The sequence below is a fragment of the Rhea pennata genome, chromosome 6 (assembly GCF_028389875.1).
Source record: "Rhea pennata isolate bPtePen1 chromosome 6, bPtePen1.pri, whole genome shotgun sequence".
Classification (NCBI taxonomy): domain Eukaryota; kingdom Metazoa; phylum Chordata; class Aves; order Rheiformes; family Rheidae; genus Rhea; species Rhea pennata.
The window spans coordinates 23,244,426-23,267,995 of NC_084668.1; the positions used below are offsets into that span (position 1 = coordinate 23,244,426).

The following is a 23,570-nucleotide window of genomic DNA, read 5'->3' on the forward strand; positions in this document are numbered from 1 at the left end:
GTTTGCAGATTAGGGCTTAAATTAATTAGTTCCAGTGTAGAACATGCAGAGTTTACCTACACACAGGATCTGAGAGCTCTGAAATTTAAATTCAGATTTAAAATATTGTACTGTATTGCTGTGTAGTTCAATTTTGAGGTGACTACATTCAAGGCACAGAGTCATGCTATCCAAAAATCATGCTGATAGGAAAACTATCATGTAGATGTAAAATACATCTATTTTTTTTAAATAAATGGACTCTATCAAGGTATGTAAAAAATCATCTTTAAAAATGAAGTTCTAAATATTGTAAAAACACTAAAAAAGCTGAACAGTTTTAAAAAGTTAATTATTCAGCTGCCTTTACAAAAATAGCTTGAAGTTGTTACTTCTACAGTAATTACACAATCTGACAGCTTGAATAAATTATTTTCAAGACAAAGTTCTGCTCTGAAATTAAAATTCTGAAGAATATCATCTTTTATAATTGAATAAACATACTATTAAAATAATTTTAAAAGTGTATGTAACAAAGTAAATTGCTGGTTAGAAATATAATTAATATAAATACTATCATACTGGAATAATGCTAAAATCTTCACAGCATTTACTGTTTACATTCAGTTATCACACTCAGTTTGTTTTTTAAGGAAGCAACTGGATCTGTGCACCTTGGCATCTAAAAGTAGAAGGACCTGGGTTTAAATTTAGCCAGCTGCCACTAATTGTATGACCTCAGGCAAGTCCTCAGACCAGCCTGTGACTCATTACTCTAGCTGTAAAAGCTAAAGACTCCATGAAAACAAAGCAAAATAAAAACACTAAGAACAAATAAGACTCCCAAACAGAAGCTGCACCTGAAAACTTCACAGCAAGTCTGATAAGAAAACAAAAACCACCTGAAACACACAGTACACAGGTCAGCTGGCTTTAAAGCCAGCCAAATTTCTATGCGCAATTCTCTTCTCATCATTTAAAAAGTAGGAATTCACTGAAGCATACAATCAAATGCAATGAATACACTTTGCACACTTTTGATTTAAACTAGCAGCATTCCCACTAATTTATGTTGCGAGAGAAAATGCTTCAAAAAAATGCTAACAAGTCCAAGGACTGTCTAATTTATCAATCCCAGAAGACTGAACAGTTGCAAACACTCAAATCACAAGTTGTTTCTTGTGTTTCTAGTTTTCTCAAGCAACAAGAAGTTGATTCATTACTTCACAAACTTATAATGAATTTTTGAAGAATAACTTCAGTGGCTTTTTAAGAAAAAAAATCTTCACAGATGCAGTATCTTTCAGAGGAAATTTTTTTAGGTACAGAAAACAGTTAAAATATAATTACAGTCCTTGCACCATTAATATTAAAACACAGTTCAGAAGTTACACACAATACTTCAGTGCAAGAATAGGGATTCTTACATGAAAAAAAATCTTATTTCAGGGTTTCCACTTTTACCTACTCTTTAAAAAAAGCTTTCATCTGATCATATGAGATACTACAGACACAAGAGCAATAAACATTATTGAACTAATGTCAACTAAAAGAAATATGCTTCCCTTAAATTCTGGAAATACGATTTTGGCCTTTCTGTCATGTTGTTTTAGTAATAATATTCGTTGCTGGGTAGTCAGCCACATTTCTTTCCCAGTTTTAATGTCTTATCACAGTGATGTTTACCTGCCAAAGCCTTGTTACTGTAATGCAAGCTTAGTGATAAACTGCAGGTTAAAAAGTACGAAGATTAGTCATTGACTGAAGCAGTAGCTGCTGTTGCATTACCAGCTGTAACAAAAACCCCCAAATGTTGCAAAGTAAAATCTGACCTTGGAGAGGTGGAGAGAGGCAGAGTGTGAGTTTGGGATCAATTAACATATGAGAATCTGTTAAAGATTCAGGGTCAGCTTTCTACCCCTTTGCAAAGCAGCCAGATAGCTGAAGACTACTATATGCTTCAAGCAGCTGGTTTGCAACTGGCACTAAGGCAAAGAAAAGAACAGCAAGCAGCAATTACATACAGAAGCATGAGAGGGAAGCAAAAAATAAAACAGTGGGCAAGAAACCAGCTGGAAGGTTAAAGTGATAATCAGCTTGGATAAAATATATAAAGAGAAAAGAAAAAAAGAGTATTATTTCAGGATATCATGGAAAGGAAAAGAGAGGACCCAACCCAGTAAGTTTCATGCATTTTTTATTGCTGACAAAAGCATCTGTATAAACACAAAAGGGGTGCTTCAGCACATTACAGGTGTTTATAGTGACAACACAGCAGTGGGACTTCCACTATCCTCTGAATTGTTTTAATCAGATAGGAAGAAGGAATGAAGAAGAGAAGAAGGGACTCTCCCGAACCAGCAGCTCTTTGAAAGCTAAGCCACTGAATGTTTATCTACGTAACAAACATTTCTCAATAGCTTTGCTACAGCCTATGAAGGGATCAGCTATGCACTCCTATTTAATTAAAAATATACCTCAAAATAGATGCATATGCCCTTCAACAAGGATCATACAATTATCAAATCTTTGGCCCATATAAGGAAACAACCTTTGGCCACCACATGCTTTGACATGAAAGACAGAGAAACTGTAATTGTATAAAAGTCACACACACACTTAATAGTATTCTGTAAAGTATGGTTCTACTTAAGAGATTAAAAATTTTCTACATTTCTGAAGTTCTTGTAGTATAGTAAGTTATTGTGTGGTTCTAAAATCAATTACTGTATTATTTGTAAACTCAAACATTATGTATACAGGCACCTTTTATCTGTGATGGCCATTGTAAATTCTCATTAAGAAAACAGAAAGTATTTTTTAAATGGTATTACAGTGCAATCAGCATTTGGAAGCATGGAAAGTTAGCTCATTCCGATCTACTATCTTTGTAAAATATCAGTCACTTCACTGAATACTGCCTGGAAAATCTCTCTTCTAGGTAAGCTTCACACCCCTCTCTAATAATACAGAGCAAGAAGAAAAAAATAAAAGGGTATTTTAGACAAAGAGAAGAAAAAGCGTGAAAATTAAGAATGAACTTAGTTTGTGAGGTTCCTAACATGGATACAATTTTGATTCTAACAAAATCGAAAGGAAACAAGTGAAGGTAAGTAAATAAGACCGTCAAGAATAGTCTAAATGGAAATAGGCTTTAACAAATTATTTAGTCAACACAAGCATTACTTGAGGGCACTTTCACTTTTTTAATCCTAAAACTGTCAACAGGTAAAGAAAGCTACAAAATGAGGCATCATAGATGTTGTCACTTCTCACAACCACTTCTTCCAAATAGTCTGAACTGTAAAGACAGCAACTTTATAATTATATATTGAATTGCTTAGTTAAACTTGTTTAAAATAACTAGTTAAAAGGCTTTAACTTATTAAAACATTATCAGATACCTGGTAGTAATTTTCTAGAAGAGTTCTAAATATGTTCCTCTCAGTTTTCAATACCAGTTCCTCTAGGGAAAAAAGAACACTCTGAAAAACAAAATGCTCTGTTCATCCACCTACCTGGTACCCTTACCACTATGGTAAGGGCTCGTCGGCCGGCTGTCTCAGTAGCTGATCTCTACCCATGTATACTTAGTCTGAGTATTAGCCTGTGTTCTAATGTTCACAAGGGAAATGGATTTGGTTCTTAAAATGATACTGTTCTAAAGTTAGCATTGTTTTTAACATTGCAGAGGCACTGGAGGAAAAACAAACAAACAAACAAAAAACCACCACCACCACAACAAAACCCCTCAGTGTGATTGTTCCATAGATGCTACTTCAGCCGGAATAGCCTCCACTGATGCCTAAACCAAGTGGGAGGTAATGGAGTACTATTACAACCTCTACTCCTGAGGTGGTGACTTCTGCCAAAAGGGTGGTAAAGTCCCAAGCTTCTGCAGCCATATTTGTAAAGAGGTGATGTGATCAAGGACTAAGTCATCAATTCCAAGTACAAGATGCAACACTTAAATATTCAAAACACAAGCTATTCATCTTACCTTGCTTTTGTTTTTCTCTTGACCCTGTTCAAATAAACTGTCCTGTCCACTTTGAGTAAAGTGCAGGCTACTACTAGAAACCTGAGGCTCTTTGTGACTGTCTCCAAACCAAGAGAAAGGCATACAGGTAGGTACAGGGGAATCTGAATCTGATGCAGATAGATTGTTGCCAGAGTCATCCAACAGTTCTCTGGAACCTCTGAAATAAGTAGATAAAATTATGTTAAAAAAAAATCCTCACCGTACATGTTTCAAGGCACAGTTGATATTTAAAATGAAAATTCATACTTGCCTTCAAATATACATACAAAATAATGTGGGTTACTGAACAACAGAAGCTGAGGTGCTTTTGCAGTATTTCTCAAAACAATTTACCAGTTTCAAATACCTGCAACTTTAATTTACCCAACATTAGCTATCCTAAGCAAAATATATTTTTTAAATCTAAGACTGGGTAGAATTTATTTTTCTTATAATATAAGCCACTACTATACGTCACTTCAAAATGTTTTCTCTTTCCCTCTATATCATTCTTCTTATTCTATGCTATTTTCTTATTTAATGAGATTAGAAACTCATCTCCAAGTTAACATATTAGTCTTTTAGAACTTCACTGCTGTTATACTTGGATGTACCTTAATGTCATGTAGCAATGACAATTTCAATTTTGGGGGTTTAAAATTTTAAGAATGCAGTATTTATTTATTTAAAGAACAAAACCAACACTACCTGCTATCAAGAGAACCTCTCAGATTTTCTTTTTCTTGTTTCTTGCCCTTGCCCCCAGATTTCCGTAATCCTCTAAAGCAGAAAAAAAAAATTATACAGTGTTTACACTTACACAGTGACATTTTTATCAGTGAGCTAAACATATCTTTTTTTACATCAGTTTCAATAGTTACCAAATGCCACATTTCTGTTGATTCACAAAGAAATTACAGTTTATGTAGATTATGCATGTAATTGAAGTTGTATTGTTATCATATTTCATTTAAGAACTATGGAAGAATTCTGAAAATACCTTTCAAAGAGCACATATAATCAAAATAAATACAAAAAATGCCCAAAGAAGCTTAAGATCCAGTAGATACAATCTACAAGAAGAACACAATTTTATTGCTATATAAATGTGCATGTACAGAGGGACTGAACAAATAACAGCCTCTCTGTATGTGAAATAAGTTGATTATTCTCTTCACACTACATGATTTGTTATAGTACTCATCTAAGTCTTTTTTGATGTTATCTGACTTCAATGAGCTTTATACCTGGTAAAGAAGAGGGAGCAAGACTTCTTGCAAAATTTAGCAATTATTTTCTCAACTGCCTAGAGTTCAGTTATCACATACTGGCCTTCCAGAATATATGCAGCTTCCAGCTTTGTTTCTGCCTGTTCCCATTCTAATCTTCTAAATGAAATTCAGAAAATTTCTCATTATTACTGCCTGCCTCCAAGAACTTCTCAGAAAGCAGGTACTGTAGCCAAGTGCTATGTAGTAACACCTCTGTTGTAGGAATTACATGCATCTACTTTAGACTAAAACTTCAGCAGGACATACCATGTGGAGTCTAGGCTTCAAAAATAACTTCACATAAAACTACATATGAATATGAAAACTTAAGAATACAAGCTCATTAATTCCTAGACAAATGCTGTATTTAGATAAAAACTTTATTGAAAGTTTAGTTTGTTTTACCTTAAATTATCCCATCTATAACCCTCAAAGAAGTCTTTGGAGGGGGGAAATAATAATAATAATAATAATAATAAAAAAAAAAAAAAAAAAAAAGGCCAAACCAAGCAAACACAAAAACATTGCAAAAATATGAGTGTGACATTATGAACCCAAGGAAGAACTCTGTCCTGTGCTGTTGCTATGAGGTATCATAACAGGATTTCCTCAATAGTTTTCATTCAGAGAACATGTTACTCTCCACAAGTAACACTGAAAGCCATTTATTTTCAAATGAACATGAATAAAGTCTTACCCAAAATCTGGAAATCGCCTTTTAGACTTCCCTGATGATGTTCCTTCATTTGTTTCTATTGTCTTGTCCTCATTTTTCTTATCTTCTGTTTTTTGTAAATGAGTGAAAAACAAAACTGTTAATCTAAAATAATTGCAAGTTCCAAGTATCACAGAATTGGTAAGGTTGGAAGGGACCTCTGGAGATCATCTAGTCCAACCCTCAAAAAGAGCGGCCTATGCAGGGACTGAACCCACAACCTTGTCATTATGAGCACCACGCTCTAACCAAATGAGCTGAACCTAACTTTGAATGAAACACAGATGCTTCCAAGTAAGCTAGCTACTAATACCTGAGTCTAATTCACATTCACCTTTTCAAATACTGTCCAAAAATACTAGAGCTACATGGACCTAAGTTACTCTCTATGACATCTTCCCATCATACTGGGAAGACATTCTTCTGTGTTGTTGACTAATGCCAGTATAACAGTTGCCTATGAGTGATCGAAAGTATTGCTTTTGATAAATAGTAATTCTATATTACCTACAAGATGACAAAAAAAAAAAAAAAAAAAAAAAAAGCCAATCCTACTGCCATCCTAAAACCACCATCAATATTTTATTTGAATGGGTTACAATAGCTTGAGATGATTTTAGAAGTATTTTCTTTTGCAAAATATAAGCTTCAAAATACACTAACTAGTATGAGAAGCATGAAAGAAACTTAATTTAAAGCAACATTCAAGAAAATACAGCAATTAATTGTCCTTTATTATGTTTTAAGCATCATAGATATACAAAGATGTTCTCTTTTGCGTTTCCCCTCAGTCTGGTCCAAAGCTAGCCTACACTAGTTAGTTGTAGCATGCCTTATGTGCATATACTGCTACTTACTGCATGTGCACCTTACCAACATGACAGTCAGTGCCTGGAGAGCAGACAGCAAATTTAACAAGTTGAGTTTCTTAGAAAATAGTATGCAAACTGAGTATTCCAAAGGAACAAGAATCCAAGTGACATGTCCCAGTAATAGCTTTTTGTCTTAAGCCGACAGAAACACTTATTCCAAGGGGTTGGAAATTTCCAGCAAGCCTGAGTTTTCTCCAAGTATTTACAAAACTGGAAAACAACCTGCTGGGATCCAACTATTCACAAGGAGAAGCATGTTCAACTCCAACTGTTCAAATTTTAAGTGAAATTAAGTGACAAACTTAAACATCACAATCTTTTCTCATGGGTCTCCAAGTCCTGAATGTTCTTCCTTTTAAACTCTCAGATTTGTGTTTTCATGTTGCACACTGGAATCAGGTGTTTCAGGTAACTATGACACCTATGAAAAGGCTACAGTATACTTTTTCATGAGACAAAACAGGTTTTAGGCTCTGTCTTCAAAAAAAAAAAAAAAAAAAAGACGACTTTAAGACATGAACAAAGTTGCATGTATATGTGCCTTCAGGGATCTTAAAAAAATGAAAATCTGGGTCTACTATGCAACTGAGGGCAATTCCTCTCCACCCTACCTGCTACATTGCTTTTTGAAGCATATCATGATTATCTTGAAGCTTACATGTTGAATATTTGGGATTTTTTCCTCACCTTTTGTTTTCTAGCTTGTCCCTTCAATAATTTCTGACTAACCACACAACTTTATCCAATTGTTTAATTTTGTACAATACCTAACTTCTAACAAATTATATCTACCAGTCAAATGGACTATTTTTCCTGTCAACTCAAATGCAGGACAGAAGAATGAATTTGTAACAAGTTTTAATACTGACATTTGCTTCTCCCTCTCTCTCCAGGGGTAATATTTAAAAAGAGCTAATTTCTAAAACATAGTATAGTAGGCTAAATACCGACTGATACATGAATGGATGGGAAGATAATATAAAGGATTATTTCAATAAAATAATAGGTATATATTTAAATTATGTTAGACAACAACACTCTAACCAAAAGTAGCATTTAGTATCATTTTGCTTACAAAGAAGGAATTTTTGATACTAATATTTGTCTCTGACCTACTGCATTAATTTCCTCTTCCAGCAACTCTGCCAATTTTAAGAAAATATTTGCAATGCTTCAGCTGTCAGGAAAAATTTTAATACCCTATGACTGTATATAATTAAGTAGAAAACAAATCCATAATTTGAAAAGACTTTTATAAGTAATTATAATCTACCTTGATATAACATGCTCATTTGTTGAAGTAGAAAAATATGCATTAACAATACGTAATCTAAGTTCCTTTAAATTATTTCTATGAGAAAAAATATTTTTATTAAATACCTAGTAGTGACTATATTATAATCCTTTTAGTCTGTTCCCAGTGAAAAATATCCTAAGAGGATGAGATGAACAATGCAGTAATTCCCAAAATGTTCCAAATCCATGATCTTGTTTAAACACCTGGTCATATGTGGAAACATGAAGCCAATGCTGAACTTTTCTGGGAATCAGGAAACCAGTCAAACTTACTGTCTGATACATTTCCACATAAAATTATAGCAATTCACAGAAATATGCTAAGACCCTTACTGATTATCCACAGACAATAACTTAGCTCACTACAGCTTATATTTAGATTCTTTAGAATTTCAGGCTTGAACTGTTACCAAGCTGAGTTTGACCTACTCCTTTCTGTAACTAACTGAAACAGTTCTTATTCCAGGGGAACATTTTAGATGAGACCTTCACAATGAAGTTATCTGCTTTCTGTGGATATCAAAATATACTTTAAAAGAAACTTCTAGTTACACAGTCTTTGCAAAATACTTTGTTTTCCTTAACTCATCTAATAAAAACCATACTGTACCTATTATGCAATGCAACCGCTCACCCTGGAAGAAAATCTGATCTACTCCTATGACAGTATAAGTGAAATTTGTGTTTTAGAATTGTTTCTTTACATTTGTATTTTACTTCACACTTTGGTGTACTCTGATACTTAAAGTTTTCAAGTAGTGATAAACTGAAGATAATGAAAATATTAATGAAGACAATGCAAATATTTATGCAGATATCTGTATATCTTGAAGAAACGAGGCTGAACTCAAATAAGTGCAAGATTTTAACAAAAACTTTCAGTAGCCACAGCAATCAAGTATTCACATGAAAGACACAGATGTAGCATTTATTTAAACTATCAAACAGTTCTGTTAATATCTGGTAGTATTTTCCGAAGAGCTAAATATTCAACAAATTCTTGCCTTCCAACTGGGAGGAGAACAATGCACTGATACTGCCTGATAAATATGTACACGAATACAAAGTAAATAAGAAATTTCCAGTTTTATATTGATAGCAATTAGAATTTTCATGCTTTTCTACTACACTTTTTTTTTTTAAACTAGGTGTGATGAAAATGGGTCCTACACCAGATTCAGACATTTGAAGGGCCCTGCTCTCAGCACTTGTCTTGGCTATACATTTGACTCTTTTAGAGCTGTTTATTATTATCTCAAATGCATCTTAACACAGATGACATTATTTCATTAGTGTCTGGCAAAAGAGATTAGGAATGTGGCGCCATTTCCACACAGTTATCAACAGATATTCTTAATCCAAGGAAGAAGCACTGACTAACTGGACAGCAAATACAAACCATTTTAAACAGATCCATACATTAGGTAGAGCCAACACTAGAAAGTTTATCAACCTCACATCCAGATTGGAGGGCTCATACCTGAGATTACTTGGAAGTGAGTCCAGTTTTAACATACTTCGAAAATGTTCAAAATCTTGCAAATTATAGTCTCAAGGCCTTACTAATTACTGTCATTATCATTTTCACTTCTGAATCATTTTAAACACTTTGCTCCTTTTACTACATCTCATGCAAACTCACCTAATTACAAAGTGTAAAATTAATCACCAGGAATAGCTAAAAGAAAGAGCAACCAATACTTTAAAAAAAAAAAAAAAAAAAAAAAAAAAAAAAAAAAAAAACCTTTTTGCTACTTGGTGACAATTGTATCTCACTGTATATTTGCATGCAGTCACACACAGAAGCTGTGATGCCACACTCACTCAAGAGTGAATTAAGCATTGCAGTCTTTTTAGTCATCTGGCCACTAACGCCCATGCAGGAAAACTCACACCAGATTCTATTCCTTTTATATGACACCCTGTCAATATGCGTGTGTGCCTTTTTGTGAAAAGTTGAGTTCTAGACAGTATAACTACTTTCTTAAGAGAAGCTGCCTATATCTAGTCATTTGTATTTAAGTATTTTTCTAAAATACAACCCACAACAACAGCTTTTAATTTGTAAAATCCTTTTCTAAGTATTTTGTATTATATTAGAAACAAACTTTATTTCCCTGAAGAGTTTACAAGTGATCTAATAACAGGTAATTAATTTTGTAACCGATTCATTTTCCTGCTTTCTAACTAAACAGTTTACTGTTCAGTAATCATTTATATCTAAACCTAGCAATACTTTGACTCCAAATGAATAAAAAAGCAAATAAAAACCCTTGGCCTTACCCTTGGCCTCTTTTCCTTTCCCCTTTGCTTCTCTTTGCTTAACGTTCCTGGGACATCCTTGAGGAGAATTTGGAACCATCTCTTCTGATGGAGGTGAATGTGTGGCGCTTGGTCCATTTTCGTTGTTTGCTTTGTGTACTGGGGAAGACTGTGTGGAAGCAGAAGGGCTTGATTCTAAAGGACTTTCTGTGCTTTCTGCTGGTTCCAGCTTTTCACTCTTTTGATCTATGTCATTCAACTGGGAGAGAGTTAACTTTTCATTTATTTCTAAGTTCTTTGTTAGGTACACAGCAGGAAGTTCCTTGTTGTGAATAGTATCTTCTGAATCCTCATCCTTCAAAAAATTAAAAAAAAAAATTATGCAAGCACAACATGTAATCATTTACTATTTGATCTTTTACGAGGATCTAAGGGTATGCTATGCTACATACAAACTCCCTCAGTCCAGAAAATAGCAAACAGACTGAAGTTTAATCATGCACCATTATCATCTAAATCACATGGAGCTGATTCTATCTCCTTTATCCACTCCTACATCAGATCTTCTTGTACATTGCAAATCTTATTTCTTCAGCTGACCTAAAAATATTCTGTTACACCTTGGCCATCTCAACTCAGTGCAGCCATTTTTAAAATCCTTTCAGTCCAGCTGAAGTAGTTCAGTCTTCTCTCTCCATGAGGATCTCTCTCATACACTGGTTACATAACCCAGTTCAACTGTTTTTCCCTTTCTGCACCAAAGATCTTGTCCTTACCTTAAAACTCCGCAAGATTGTGTATGTCCATTAAACTAGTCTCATTTTTTATTCTCTCTCTTACTTGCTCCACCAAAGAAGCCTAAGATCTGAAGTTCAGAACCTGCTTCAATTAAAATTTCACAGGCTGTAACACTATAGTGTGGATAAGGATTTCATCAGGATGGCAAAATACTGTTGACAAGGCAATAAGCTTGTCACAGAAGACTGCCATGTTAAGGGAGAATACAGACATGGACCTTACCATCATACACTAGTGAAAATCAGGAATAACTGCAAGCTAACTTTAGCAGTTGGCTACACTTCTACTAGAAAAATAAGAAAAATAAATATATATAGCTAGAGCTCTTCAGAGCTATAAAGATTACCTCAATATAAACTCATATTTTTGAATGACATTTATAGTTTCTAACTCCCAGCTTTTTCAAATAGAGGGAGACTGCTGCAACACATTTCCATGAAAATACAAAGGAAATATCAAAAGCTTTTAACGTGGCACAAATTTAAATAATGTTGCCAGTTTTAATTTAACAAAGGAGTCAAAAAGGCAAAGACCTAAAAACTAGGTTATGAATGAAATTCAAGGTAAATTAATTTCAGGGAATTCTATCTCTAGAGCAGTACAAGAGATAGGACTGGAACACATGGAGAGGAACACAGCCACAGTGAAAAAGAACAGCAGTTGGTACTGAGTCTCTACTCATATGTCTTTTGCTTCATACTGCTAAGAAAAGGTCTGAGTGCTTTGGAATTTGTGCAGGTTTAAAGCAAGGCTAACTATGATTCAGCAGCCTCCTATCTGAAGTAATTTTTAGAGATTTTCTTTTCTCTGATACTACCTGCACACAGTTGATCGAAGTTAAGAGTATTTTCATTTTGTAAAGCAGAGGTACAAGAAAGGTGCTACCACCAATGGAAAATTCTTAGTGAAATTCTATGCCCATGCAATTATCATTAATGAAAAACCATGCTGAGAACAGTCAACCATCATACGATTAAGTATGGAAACAGAGAAAAGTTAACTATTGTTAGATTGTATCAGTAATAATGTAAGCCCACAAAAAAAGGATAAAAGCTAAACAGGTCCAGAAATGTGCTAGAAGATTTTACTGGTATATTTTTTGTAGACTTAAGTGCCTATTCATGAAGCAAAGAATTGTTTTAGAAATGTTTAGTTTTTTAAGAATTTTAAGAACTAACTTTTTTCAAGTAAGAGAATAGATAGATAAACATATTTCAAAAATATACCACTACTACTATATCAAAATCTTTCAGTCAGTAAGATTGAAATAATACCGCAAATTCACATCCTTTTCTGCTCACTTAAAGTTAACTGTTTCTTTCCCAAAGACCATGTCAGAGATCACATATATAATAAGCACCTGAATAGTTTTTCACTTGACACAGCATCAAATCTGATACTTCTGCACAGTCTGAAAAAAGCCATGGACAGCATTTAAAATGGCAAACATAAATAAAAATGAATATACATTCAAGCTCCTAAATGTATAGATACCCACTGTTATCTGTACCTGTAAATTTGCAGTTTGTTGTCCAGCCCCAAGAGATTCTTTCAGCTTTGATCGAGAAGGTGGTTGGCGTTTTACTTTCAAAGCAAGCTGAGCTTTTGCTTTGTGCACGCTGGTGTCTAATCTGGGAGTATCCCCAACAAAAGCATCAAAATCTGCAACAAATATGTACTCCTTTAAAAAATTGATAACTCACTGTCTAGAAACATCTTCGAAAGTTAAAGTAGATTTTTTTCGGTTGTTATTATAGGAAAATAGTGGTTTTATACAAAATTACAACATTTTAACATACTAAGTGATAAAAAAACCCCTCTAGTTAATTTGAATTTCTTCAAATTAAAAAAGAAAAATTCATCAAGATATAATTGTATTGTGGATTGAAACTGAATTCTCAAACAGAAGAGAATCTGTGCCCAAAATATGCTTCCCTATGCGTATTCCTTAAGCAAGGGACCCTTTAAAAAAAAGGTACATAGGTGACTACCATAGAATATGCTTCTCATTTGAATCACCGCCTGATAACAATGAACATAAAATTACCATAATACTTTAATAAAAATCATAATATCATAATAAGTTTTGGGATAACTATAATTTAAAAGACAGGGTTTTGTTTGTTTGTTTGTTTTTTACTGGTGTACCTCAGCATTATACTCTCAATAACATTATCCATTTCACCAACCCAGAATCTGAGAAACAGTAAAAATGATTAGTCTTCCCTTCTATATCCTCTTTCTCACAACAATTAAAAAATATATTACTACAATACAGAAAATGCTGTGGGACCTAAGCAAAAACATCCACAGCAGCTCAGGATAAACATTTCTCTAGTCAGCAGGAAACAATAGGCACCTACATTTCCACCCTCCCCCTTTTTTAAACCACATATACACTTCTTTTTTTGTTGTTATTGTTAAATGTAAATCAAAAATCCTATACCTACCGCTAACTTACCAGAAATTAACATATCTGTAGAATCTAACCTTTCCTCTACTGTTTCTGTTACTTTTTCTTCTCTTATCCTTGAGGGTTCATTCAACTGGCCTGAGTTTTGACAGGCATCTTCCAATAAGCTGCCACTTCCAAACATATATGGCATCCTCTCATATATTTTTAGTTTGTTTTCAAGCTCTGAAATCTACAAGAGTTAAAATTAGAGTTAAAAGAATTAAAAATCCCAAGAATGCAAAAGTTCATTTCAAAACACAACATGGTCTTACTTTTTCCTGATATATTTTCAGCTGTTCTGTGTATTTCTGGTCTCTCTCTTCAAGCATTCTTGAATGATCCTCCTCTTTTTTCATAAATTCTACTTCTCTGGCAAGAGAAATATATGCAGTTGTATTTCAATACTAAAATGTTTTATATTAGTAAGCATATTGAAAAAACAATCTTCAAGCTATAACAGCTGGGATTTATTAATCTTGTAACATCACAAAATGATCACGTGTTTGTATGCTTTTACTATCTTAACAAAAAAAAAATTATGACACTATAACCTACTCTGGGCTGAAAAAAGATGTCTTACAACACTTTTCTACAAAATTAGACCCATCTCTCTACCTTTACGAAGTGGCTTAAGAAGTTATACATGTATTTATAGCAATGGCTGGGTTAAAACACAAAAAAAACAAAACCAAAAAACCGAAAAGCCAAAAAATAATTACAAGAAGGAAACAAAAATAAGAGGTGCTTTTTCCTGCAAGTCAGATGGAGTAACATGCAGAAACACGAAGTTTCATGTACAGTCCAGGAATTCGCTAAACAGTGAAGCAATGGAAGCTCGTATGTTAGCAGTCATCTTCAACACATATTTGACAGTCACTGTGGAGAAGCTTTGAAGGAGAGGGGAAGGAAGGAGACATTTAAAAAGTTCATTAAAGAGCACAAGAAGTGCAGAGTGGAAAATAACATTTCTAGATGTGGGCTACAGAGCAAAAAGATCATGCAAACTGCCTTTAGAAATAAGCAGCAAATGGAGAAATTGGGACAAAAAAATTATGTGCTTACAATAACTACCAAAAGCAATAGTTATGTTCATATTATCAAGACACTTCTAGAAGTATTTAACAATTAACTCTTGTTCAGCTAAGGAGAGAAGTAAAACAAGTATCCAAAACTGCATGACAACTCAGTGTTCAAATCCTACACAGCTATACCTGACAAGAAGTACTACCACTACCTAACATTCCCCACTCCACCCCCAAAACTGTTAATGGATTAAAAACACTGATTTTTTAATGCTGCTCTTTTGATGAGCTAGGTATATATCACAAATTCTGTTGATTTTTCTCAGAGTTTTTTTTTACCACTCACTACAAAACATAACTTCTAAATCAGATGACTGAATCCCAGGTATCTGGCCCTTATCCAGATACTTAAGTGAGCTTCAGAATAGAAATAATCCTTTGGATAAGATGATTTAGACATACAGAATCGATTAGAGTTTTCCCAAAAGGAAGCTACCAGATTCTACACTTTGTAACAGAGAGTAACGAAGAAGTCCGTGGTAAGGAGTATTAACTATAAACCAGTGCAAACACTACTATAACAATTTTAATAGCTTGTCTGTGACATTATGCAATATACACTGAGGAAATGTCCAATATTTATTTATTTTGCAGAAGTTTTCAAACCAGGTTCTTGGCTCTTCTATTACAAATACTGTGAAGCAAATAGTTCCTACTGAGAAACATCAAAATCAGAAAGAAATTATGAGAAAAATCTAAAGGCTAAATGCTAGACTGTTTAGTTCTGTCATGAGTGTGACACAGTATGGAGAAGATATTAAGAGCACTGAAACTCATTTATTTCTTCATACTTTTTCTGAAATTGGCAGAACATGACACTGCAGAACTGTTAGCTGTTTTTAATGAAGGACTGAGGTAAAACTATTGGAACCAAATCTTGACAAAATCATCCATAATTCTGACTCCCAACTTGAGATAGCTAGATAAAGATTTTCAGAGTCTCTATCATAATTTTAGTATTGCTGTTAGTTCTTCCCATAATATACAAAACATACAAGCAAGAAACGGAGACTCAGTATTTTGAGATACTTACTTCTGTTGGTAATCTTTCAGCAATTTCTTGGCCTTGCTGTATTTCTTTTCAAGGGCATCACATTGTTCCTGAGTTTCTTTAAGATGCTCATTTACTGTTTTGCATAAACTCTGTGCCTCTAACCAGTAGGTTTCCAACTTCTTAATTTTCTCTTTGTTTTCTTCTATGTTTTGCTGAAGTTGGGCTCGACTTGATTCCCATTCATTTTTTTCTGTTTCAACAATTTTTAACTGGAAAGAAAACATCAGTACTTAAGGAATTAATCTAAGCTAAAAAATCAAAATCAAAGCAGTTATTTATACATGTTTAAGTAAAAAATAACTTTATTTTAAATTAAAAAATATTTAAAATTAATATTTAAATTAATAATGATTAAATACTTATCAGTAATATTAAAACAAAACACTGAAATTTTATCTGTTCAGAGAGATGTCACCAATCACGTAGAGAAAGTATCCCAGACTCATTGTGCTTAATCTTTTTCACTCCACTAAGGATATCCTATTATGAAATTATGTGCTCTCAGTGCCCAGTAACACAAAACCAAGGGTTACAGCAAGACTATATTCCAGGTTTCTTTTAATGAATTTCAGCAGGTGTGCAAGTTGAACATTTTGTTCTTTATTAAAATATTACAAGCAGTTTGTCTCTGATTAAAAAAAGGCAGCAAACACATACTTTTCTCAGTTTTTCCTTCAGTCATGTTGAAATTTTAAAATTTAAAAAGCCAGAGGCATCTCCCACTTGTAAAACTATATGTTTACTAGACTAGCTATGGCTGTCCGACTGCCAAGTACAGCTCTTTACATTGTAGCAGTGTCATCTGCACACAAGACTGACATTCACTTCCCACCAACGGGTGGGCTGGTCTGCAGAAAAGAGCAAGTGGCCAAAACTCTCCAAGCTCTCCAGAACAGTTTCTTCCACATACCGATACTATATTTATTCAGGATGTAGTTTCTGTAAGTATCTCCTGAGCATCTACTACTTCTAATGCACATGTATGCCATGTATATACATACACACACACACACACATATATTTTAAACAAACAAACAAACAAAAGCCCCATATTTTATCACAGAGGATGTAAAGTGATTAGGGGAGACACATAACTGTCCTTAATTCCCCTTTTCAAACAACACCTGTGTCAACAAGCAGGCAAAGGCAGTGAAGTCAGTGAATACCTATAAATAATTATGGTAAATAGCAATATTTTTAAAATATTTGATTTTGGAAGTAATATAGGCATTGAACTATGCAGTGAAGCCATGTTGAAAGGCTGCTGATGGGAGTAATCTCATTGTCTCAGTCCAACGAATGAAATCCCTGAGAACACCCATTTGAAGAATGTATTTTACCTAACAGACTCCTTGACTAACTGTTCATTTATCCAGATCATTTTTTTAGCCCTGTTAGTACTGTATCTCACAGATTTACAATGTGATATAGTGATCAATATGGCAATTCCAATGATGGGATTTGGAGATTTCCAAAAACTGCTGTTTGAAAGCAAGCATGTTCTTCTATACATGTGAAATAGTATTTCTCACATTATTGGACACAATATGACTGAACATCTCAGCTTCCAGGCATTAAGTTCTATTTTCAATGGGAACTGCAGATATGGAGACTTAACACATACCAATTAAGCTTCCTGTCCTACTACTCTGTTACCAACAGCTTGTTGAGTAAACCAAGTGAAAACAGTAGGTTTTCCACGGTAATCTAATAAGACAAGGACTTCCAAAAAACAAACAAACAAACAAACAAACAAACAACCCACCCAACCTAACAAACAAAAATAGAATATGATACACCTTGGTTTGCCTTTCTGGTGCTAATGAATGAAAAGTAAGCATTCCCTCAAAACAGGAAAGAGATCAGCCCCTTCAGTTTCACAGCAGTTGCGTTACAAAACAGAATGTTAACCTATGTACAGTTCTCCTGGTCTCAGAGGAGTGTGCAAACTGCTGCTTAGCTCATCCATGCCTCCTTCTCTGGAGACACTATTTACAAGGAGGAAATCACTGCTTCTGAAGCCAGATAAGATCACTCTTGATAGAGCAAATATGTTGAGAGGCTCAGTTCAAGAATTTCTTGAATTAAAAGTGGGGCAATAGGTTGTACCAAAGTCATTACTTTTAACAGCTTCTTACTAATCGATTTGGTCAAATTTCAAGAACACTGCAAGGAGGAGCACTCTCAGAGAGCAAGATTAGAACTATCATAGGAATGCAAAGAGATTGTGGGTGCTTTGCCTGTCTACACCTGGAGCAATGGAGCATCAGTTTTCAGAGTGTAGGAACAGCCTAACAGATATTGTTACTCAAAACGACTGCAATCTGAAGGACAAAAGGCACACCACCCACCCATGAAGAATCTGCTGTAAAATGTCCTAGGGTACAGATTGCTCAGCAAAGTAAAACAGAAGGGCAACAAAATAAAAGACGTTGCTCACCTACAGCAATTTTTTCAGAGAAAGGCAGTGCACAGATCTCCATCAACGGAAAGTGTGGCAAAAAAGAACAATAAAGCCTTTCTCAGGGAAAACAGAAGTGCTGAACCAACCCTCACTCAAAAAAAAAAGCTGGAAAAAAATTATCTCCCTCCCTAAGCAGGTCAAAGATGTGAACAAGGAAAAGAGGAGAAAACAAGATACTCTGATTACAGAAAGTTATCTCAGGCACAAACTATTGCTTGTAAATGCCAAATCTGTATTCATATAAGACAAGTCCTATCCACCGAAAATATTCTCATGTTTGTTTGGAAGTTTGTTTTATAAAATATTCAGCTCAGTTCAGTTCTACTCTAAGCAATAATATGGAAACATTCATTTTGTATTGGCACAGTTTTTTTTTTTTTATTTCTTTTTTAATATTTGGTAGGCCTTCACAAGCTGAAGAGCTTCAGTCTAGCATAACACAGTACATAGGATCTGAGGACTAAAACAGATTGCTCTCTGTCTTGTGGTTTCAATCTGTATGTGGCAAAACTCAGAAATTAAAAATTCAGTAACAGGATTCTTTGAAAACTTACTTTCTCCTTCAGTTGATTAACTTCAGCCATTGTTACTGCATGCTTTAATTGTAGCTGAAACAAAAATAAATTTTTGTAAGACAAAATGACACTTGAATTGTTAGTTTTTAAATATTTTGGATGTGATTCCCCTTTTTCTCAAGCCATTTTTATAGTAGTGTAAAACTGATTTAATTATTTGTTGATTACAGAAGTGATCAAAAGCTTTTATTAAAAGAATTAAATGCCAATTTAAAAAGATCCACAGTACTTGATTTGCTACAAAAAGCAATACATAATCATCTAGAGTGACAAATCCCACACTATCTTCTATACATTAAGTGAGAGGTTACATTATAATGTGCAGGAGAGTGAAAAGGCAGTAATGCACTTATGACAATATATAAAATGAAGTAAAAATTTAACAATAGTGAGTATTTTTTACTTATTAGCATTTATGAATAAATACCTTGGCATTGTTTTAAAATTAAGCATGGTATTTTACACCATAAGTCTTCCTAGAATCAGTAGAGATGGATAAAGGCTACATGTAAGCCAAAGGTAAAGATGATTGTTAACATACCATAAGAAAACGGCACGCATACAAGTGTAAAAGCACACTTTTTGACAACTCTTATTTCTTATATGCTACTTTGCATCTGTAACTCTAGTAAAAAAAATTTTTTTTTTTTTTTTGCAAAGTATAGCGCACCAAACATACATTAAAACAAATAAGTCCATGAGTTTGAATGCTTCACTTGGATTATGTTAATAACAGTGTAATGATTCCAGGTGGGAATTTAATTGCATCTCAGGTAAATATGGTATTTGTGAAAAGATGCCCCACTCTGCTGCTATGCTTCCTAATCTAGAAAATATATACTGTAAATATTCTCTAGTGATCAACAGTCTAAAATTTCAACTTCTTCAACAATATTACCAAGACAGTAAACTTAAATGATGTCTGCAAACTACTGATCCTTTATAAAAATATGCTGAAGTATGTACAAAACAGCATCTTAAAATGCCAAGCTGAGAAAAAAACAATTTTTACTTGCAGTATATTTTTCTCCTCCAGATTGAAAATGACATGGACTAAAGAAACAGAGACTCCTAAACGTCAGACTCTGTAACACTTAAATCCTAGACAACTCCACAGCCTTGAGTAAGGCAAATAATATCTTCTATAACATACTGGTAAACTAGAATCCAGTTCCCGGTTGTGCCCTGTTGGGAGTCACAGTTTGGAACCCTCTACTGGGTTTACAAATTCATTACTTCCAAATAATCTGAAAGAATCACCTAAAGAACTCCTCCAAACCAAAACCATACATATCTACAGAACAAGGTGTTTTTCTGTACACAGACATTTTCCAGATCTCAGTGATTAGAGTAAACTCTGGGTGTGGGAAGTCTAGATGCCACGTGACTTTTGCCCTGACAAGATTTAGACGTGTACTTCTTGTCTCCCTGAAGAAGGCAGAACCACAGAGCTAGAGACCATTCAACACAGGGATACTCACCTTGCCCCACTCCCTGCACCTAAAGCTATGCTACTTTGCAGCTAAAAGTGCAAGATCGAACAGGCCAAAAAAAAAAAAAAGAGAAATATCATAAACTATTTAATGCAATGTTCACAGACCACAACAAGTAGGAAGTCTTGTGTTCTAATGCCTGATCAAAGCTTTTTTAATTTTAGTTAAATCAAATGACTATTTAACATAAATTTGCACAGGGAAGCAGGGACCAGAAAGTTATAGGACATTTCAAAAGACACAAGAGATCTTTATTAGTGAGGATGGGGAAACAAACCCAAAAACCACAAAAGGAGGAACATGAAGATTACATCAAACCTTTTAAGATACAGATGTTCACCAAAGTATGACAAAGAAGGTTTAAGAAACTGTTACTGCACCTCTTTAAATTTAAGAAGAAACTGTGCTGAATCCATATCCAGTGGTAAATTGATATCTTCATTTTCAGGAAGATCAAAAACTTCTACAGATTTTCCATGTAAATGTGATTCAAATGCGTCTTCATCATCATCATAGTCATCATCCTGACAAGATGGAGAAATCATGACATCCTGTAACATACATGCTTCTCATCATGGTAGCGGCAATGAAGATAGCACACAATTAAGGAATCCAAATAGTTGTAAACTTTTTCTTAACTCATCACTATTCCTTTTTAGTTCCTTATATCTACAATACACTTTGAAATTGACTTGCAAACATTTTTCATCAAAATTCCACGAAAGAGGACTAAGTAAACAGTAAACAAAGCAAGCCACAGCTGAGGCATAAGATTATGAGAAGTTGGAAGCATAGCAAGTACTGACAATCATGTGCCTTGACAATGCTAACTTATGAAATTGTTATTTTGTGTTTTAATCAAGTTGTTCATCTTAACTTTTTTTGAGATAATCACAGAATGGCTGAAAGTTGGAAGAGACTTTTAGAGATCATCTAGACCAACTCCCATGCTCAAGCAGCGTCACCTAGAACAGGCTGCCCAGGACTCTGTCCAGATGAGTTTTGATTATATCCAAGAAGTGAGACTCTGGACAACCTGTTCCAGTGCTCAGTCACCCTCACAGAAACAAAGCTTTTCCTCATGTTCAGATGGAACTTCCTGTGTTTCGGTTTGTGCCTGTTGCCTTTCAGCCTGTTACTGGGCACCACTAAAAAGTCTTTCTTAGTCTTCTTTACACTCTTCTATCAGATATCCATGCATGTTGGTAAGATCTTCCCCCTCAGTCTTCTCCACGCTAAACAGTCCCAGCTCTCTCAGCCTTTCCTCATGAGAGAGATGCCCCAATCTGTTTACTATCTTAGTGGCCCTTCGTTGGACTCACTCTAGTAGCTCCATCTCTCAGTGGCCCAGCACTGGATGCAGCACTCCAAGTGTGGCCTCACCAGGGCTGAATAAAGGGGAAAGATCAAAAATTATCTCCCTAGACCTTTTGGCAATGCTCTTCCTGATGTAGCCCAGGATGCCATTGGCCTTCTTGGCCACAAGGACACATTGCTGGCTCACGGTTAACTTGTTGTCCACCAGGACCCCCCAGGTCTTTCTCCACAGAGCTGCTTTCCAGCAGGTCTGCCCCTAGCCTGTATTGGTGCATGCAGTTATTCTTCCCTAGATGTAGTACTCCATACTTGCATTTACTGAACTTCATGAGGTTCCTCCTCTGCCCATTTCTCCAGCCTATTATAGTCCTGAATGGCAGTACACCTCTCCGGTGCATTAGCCACTCCTCCCAGTTTTGCATCATCAGCAAACTTTCTGATGGTTCCATCTGTTCCATCATCCAGGCCATTCATAAATAAGTTAAATAGGATTGGATCCAGTATTGACTCTGGGTTATACCACTAGTTAATGGCCTCCAACTAGATCGTGTGCCTTTTTACTTGTCTGATTCAAAAAAAATTTTATCCCATTTACAGAAGTTATTGCATACAGAGGTGATCATCTACTTTATAAAACGGTGTTTTACCTGCTCCGTATCATCATGAACATAGTGTTGCTCATACAGACATCTCTCTTGCTCTAAAGTCTCACTAATGAGACGGGCTACTTCACTCTGAGTCCCTGGTTTCTCTCTTCCAATCAGAAACCTACAAAACAATACAAGTTACCTTGCAGCAAAAAGCTTAAGAGATACCTAAAAGATTGTATCTTGCTGTACTGCTGCTTTCAGTGACATCTTTGTAAAACTTTCAAATCATGTTTTCTCCATTAATGAAAAATTACAATAAAAAAGGCTAGTATTTGATAGAAGACATACATACCTCACTGTGCCTTTAGTGTTTTTCAGTACAGTGGCTGCGAAGAACTGAGTAACTCCCACTAGACTTATACCATCAACCTCAACAATCTGATCATTGACTTGAATTCTACAAAATAAATAAATGCTTAGCTACCAGTTCAACAACAGTATTTCAGCTTGATAGATTATTCATGAGACAAACACTACCTGAAACTCCCTACTTTTTATAATATGAAAGTTTGTTTTTCAAGCAATTAATTTCTTGGGACTCAGTCTCTTAATTTACAGTTACTATTGCAGATCACCTATTAGTATTTATATGGTATTTGACATGGTATTTTTATACCATTTACACATTGATTGGTGTTCTTGGCTGATTTGGTGGCAGCATTACATATGTGCACATTCTGAGCTTTTTTCCATATATGGAGTATACCTACACTTTCACTACACCTACGTTCATTTTACAAAAATGCCCTACATTAAATTAAATAATTGTTTCTAAAATTTTCACATAAAGCAGTAAAGTAATATTTATTCAGTCGTGTCTAGCTTTTGCCCTTTTATTCACAGTATTTAGCATATCAAATCAAAACAATTAGGATTAGTTAAAAGTTAGCAAAAAGCATAATCAATGCAATAGAAAACTCACCGTCCATCTCTTTGAGCAGCTCCACCATCTGTTATTGTTTTTACAAAAATACCTAGTTTTTCTAGTCCCTGGTCTGCACCAACTCCCATTCCAATAATACTGATGCCCAGACCACTGTCACCTAAGGGATTCAAAAAAAAATCTAACATCAACCACACAACACAAGATGTGAATACACATAGAGCGGTTTCAAAGTGTTCCAAGTCCTTCCATATGTTCTGTTCATATCCATGCAGAATATGAAAATTCACATACTAAAAAAAAAAAAAAAATTAACACCAAAGAACATTTTCTAACTAGATTCAACTTATTAAAGCCCTTGGGTATTGTAGTTACAACTGTCT

The 23,570-nt window shown here is 34.6% G+C and overlaps 1 protein-coding gene across 2 annotated transcripts in view; it reads right to left on the bottom strand.

The window, feature by feature from the left end:
* The window catches only part of LOC134142056 (neurabin-1-like), a 49,861-nt gene that overhangs the window by 10,406 nt on the left and 15,885 nt on the right, over positions 1-23,570 (bottom strand). For both annotated transcript variants that reach the window (XM_062578791.1, XM_062578792.1), the window contains 13 exons: positions 23,227-23,347; positions 22,597-22,701; positions 22,302-22,422; positions 20,718-20,861; positions 18,824-18,877; positions 15,785-16,014; positions 13,942-14,038; positions 13,676-13,859; positions 12,725-12,876; positions 10,438-10,771; positions 5,969-6,053; positions 4,709-4,780; positions 3,980-4,178 (listed from right to left, as the gene is read on the bottom strand). In XM_062578791.1, the coding sequence (XP_062434775.1) occupies positions 3,980-4,178; positions 4,709-4,780; positions 5,969-6,053; positions 10,438-10,771; positions 12,725-12,876; positions 13,676-13,859; positions 13,942-14,038; positions 15,785-16,014; positions 18,824-18,877; positions 20,718-20,861; positions 22,302-22,422; positions 22,597-22,701; positions 23,227-23,347 (1,898 nt within the window). The remainder of the gene's footprint in view (positions 1-3,979; positions 4,179-4,708; positions 4,781-5,968; positions 6,054-10,437; positions 10,772-12,724; positions 12,877-13,675; positions 13,860-13,941; positions 14,039-15,784; positions 16,015-18,823; positions 18,878-20,717; positions 20,862-22,301; positions 22,423-22,596; positions 22,702-23,226; positions 23,348-23,570) is intronic.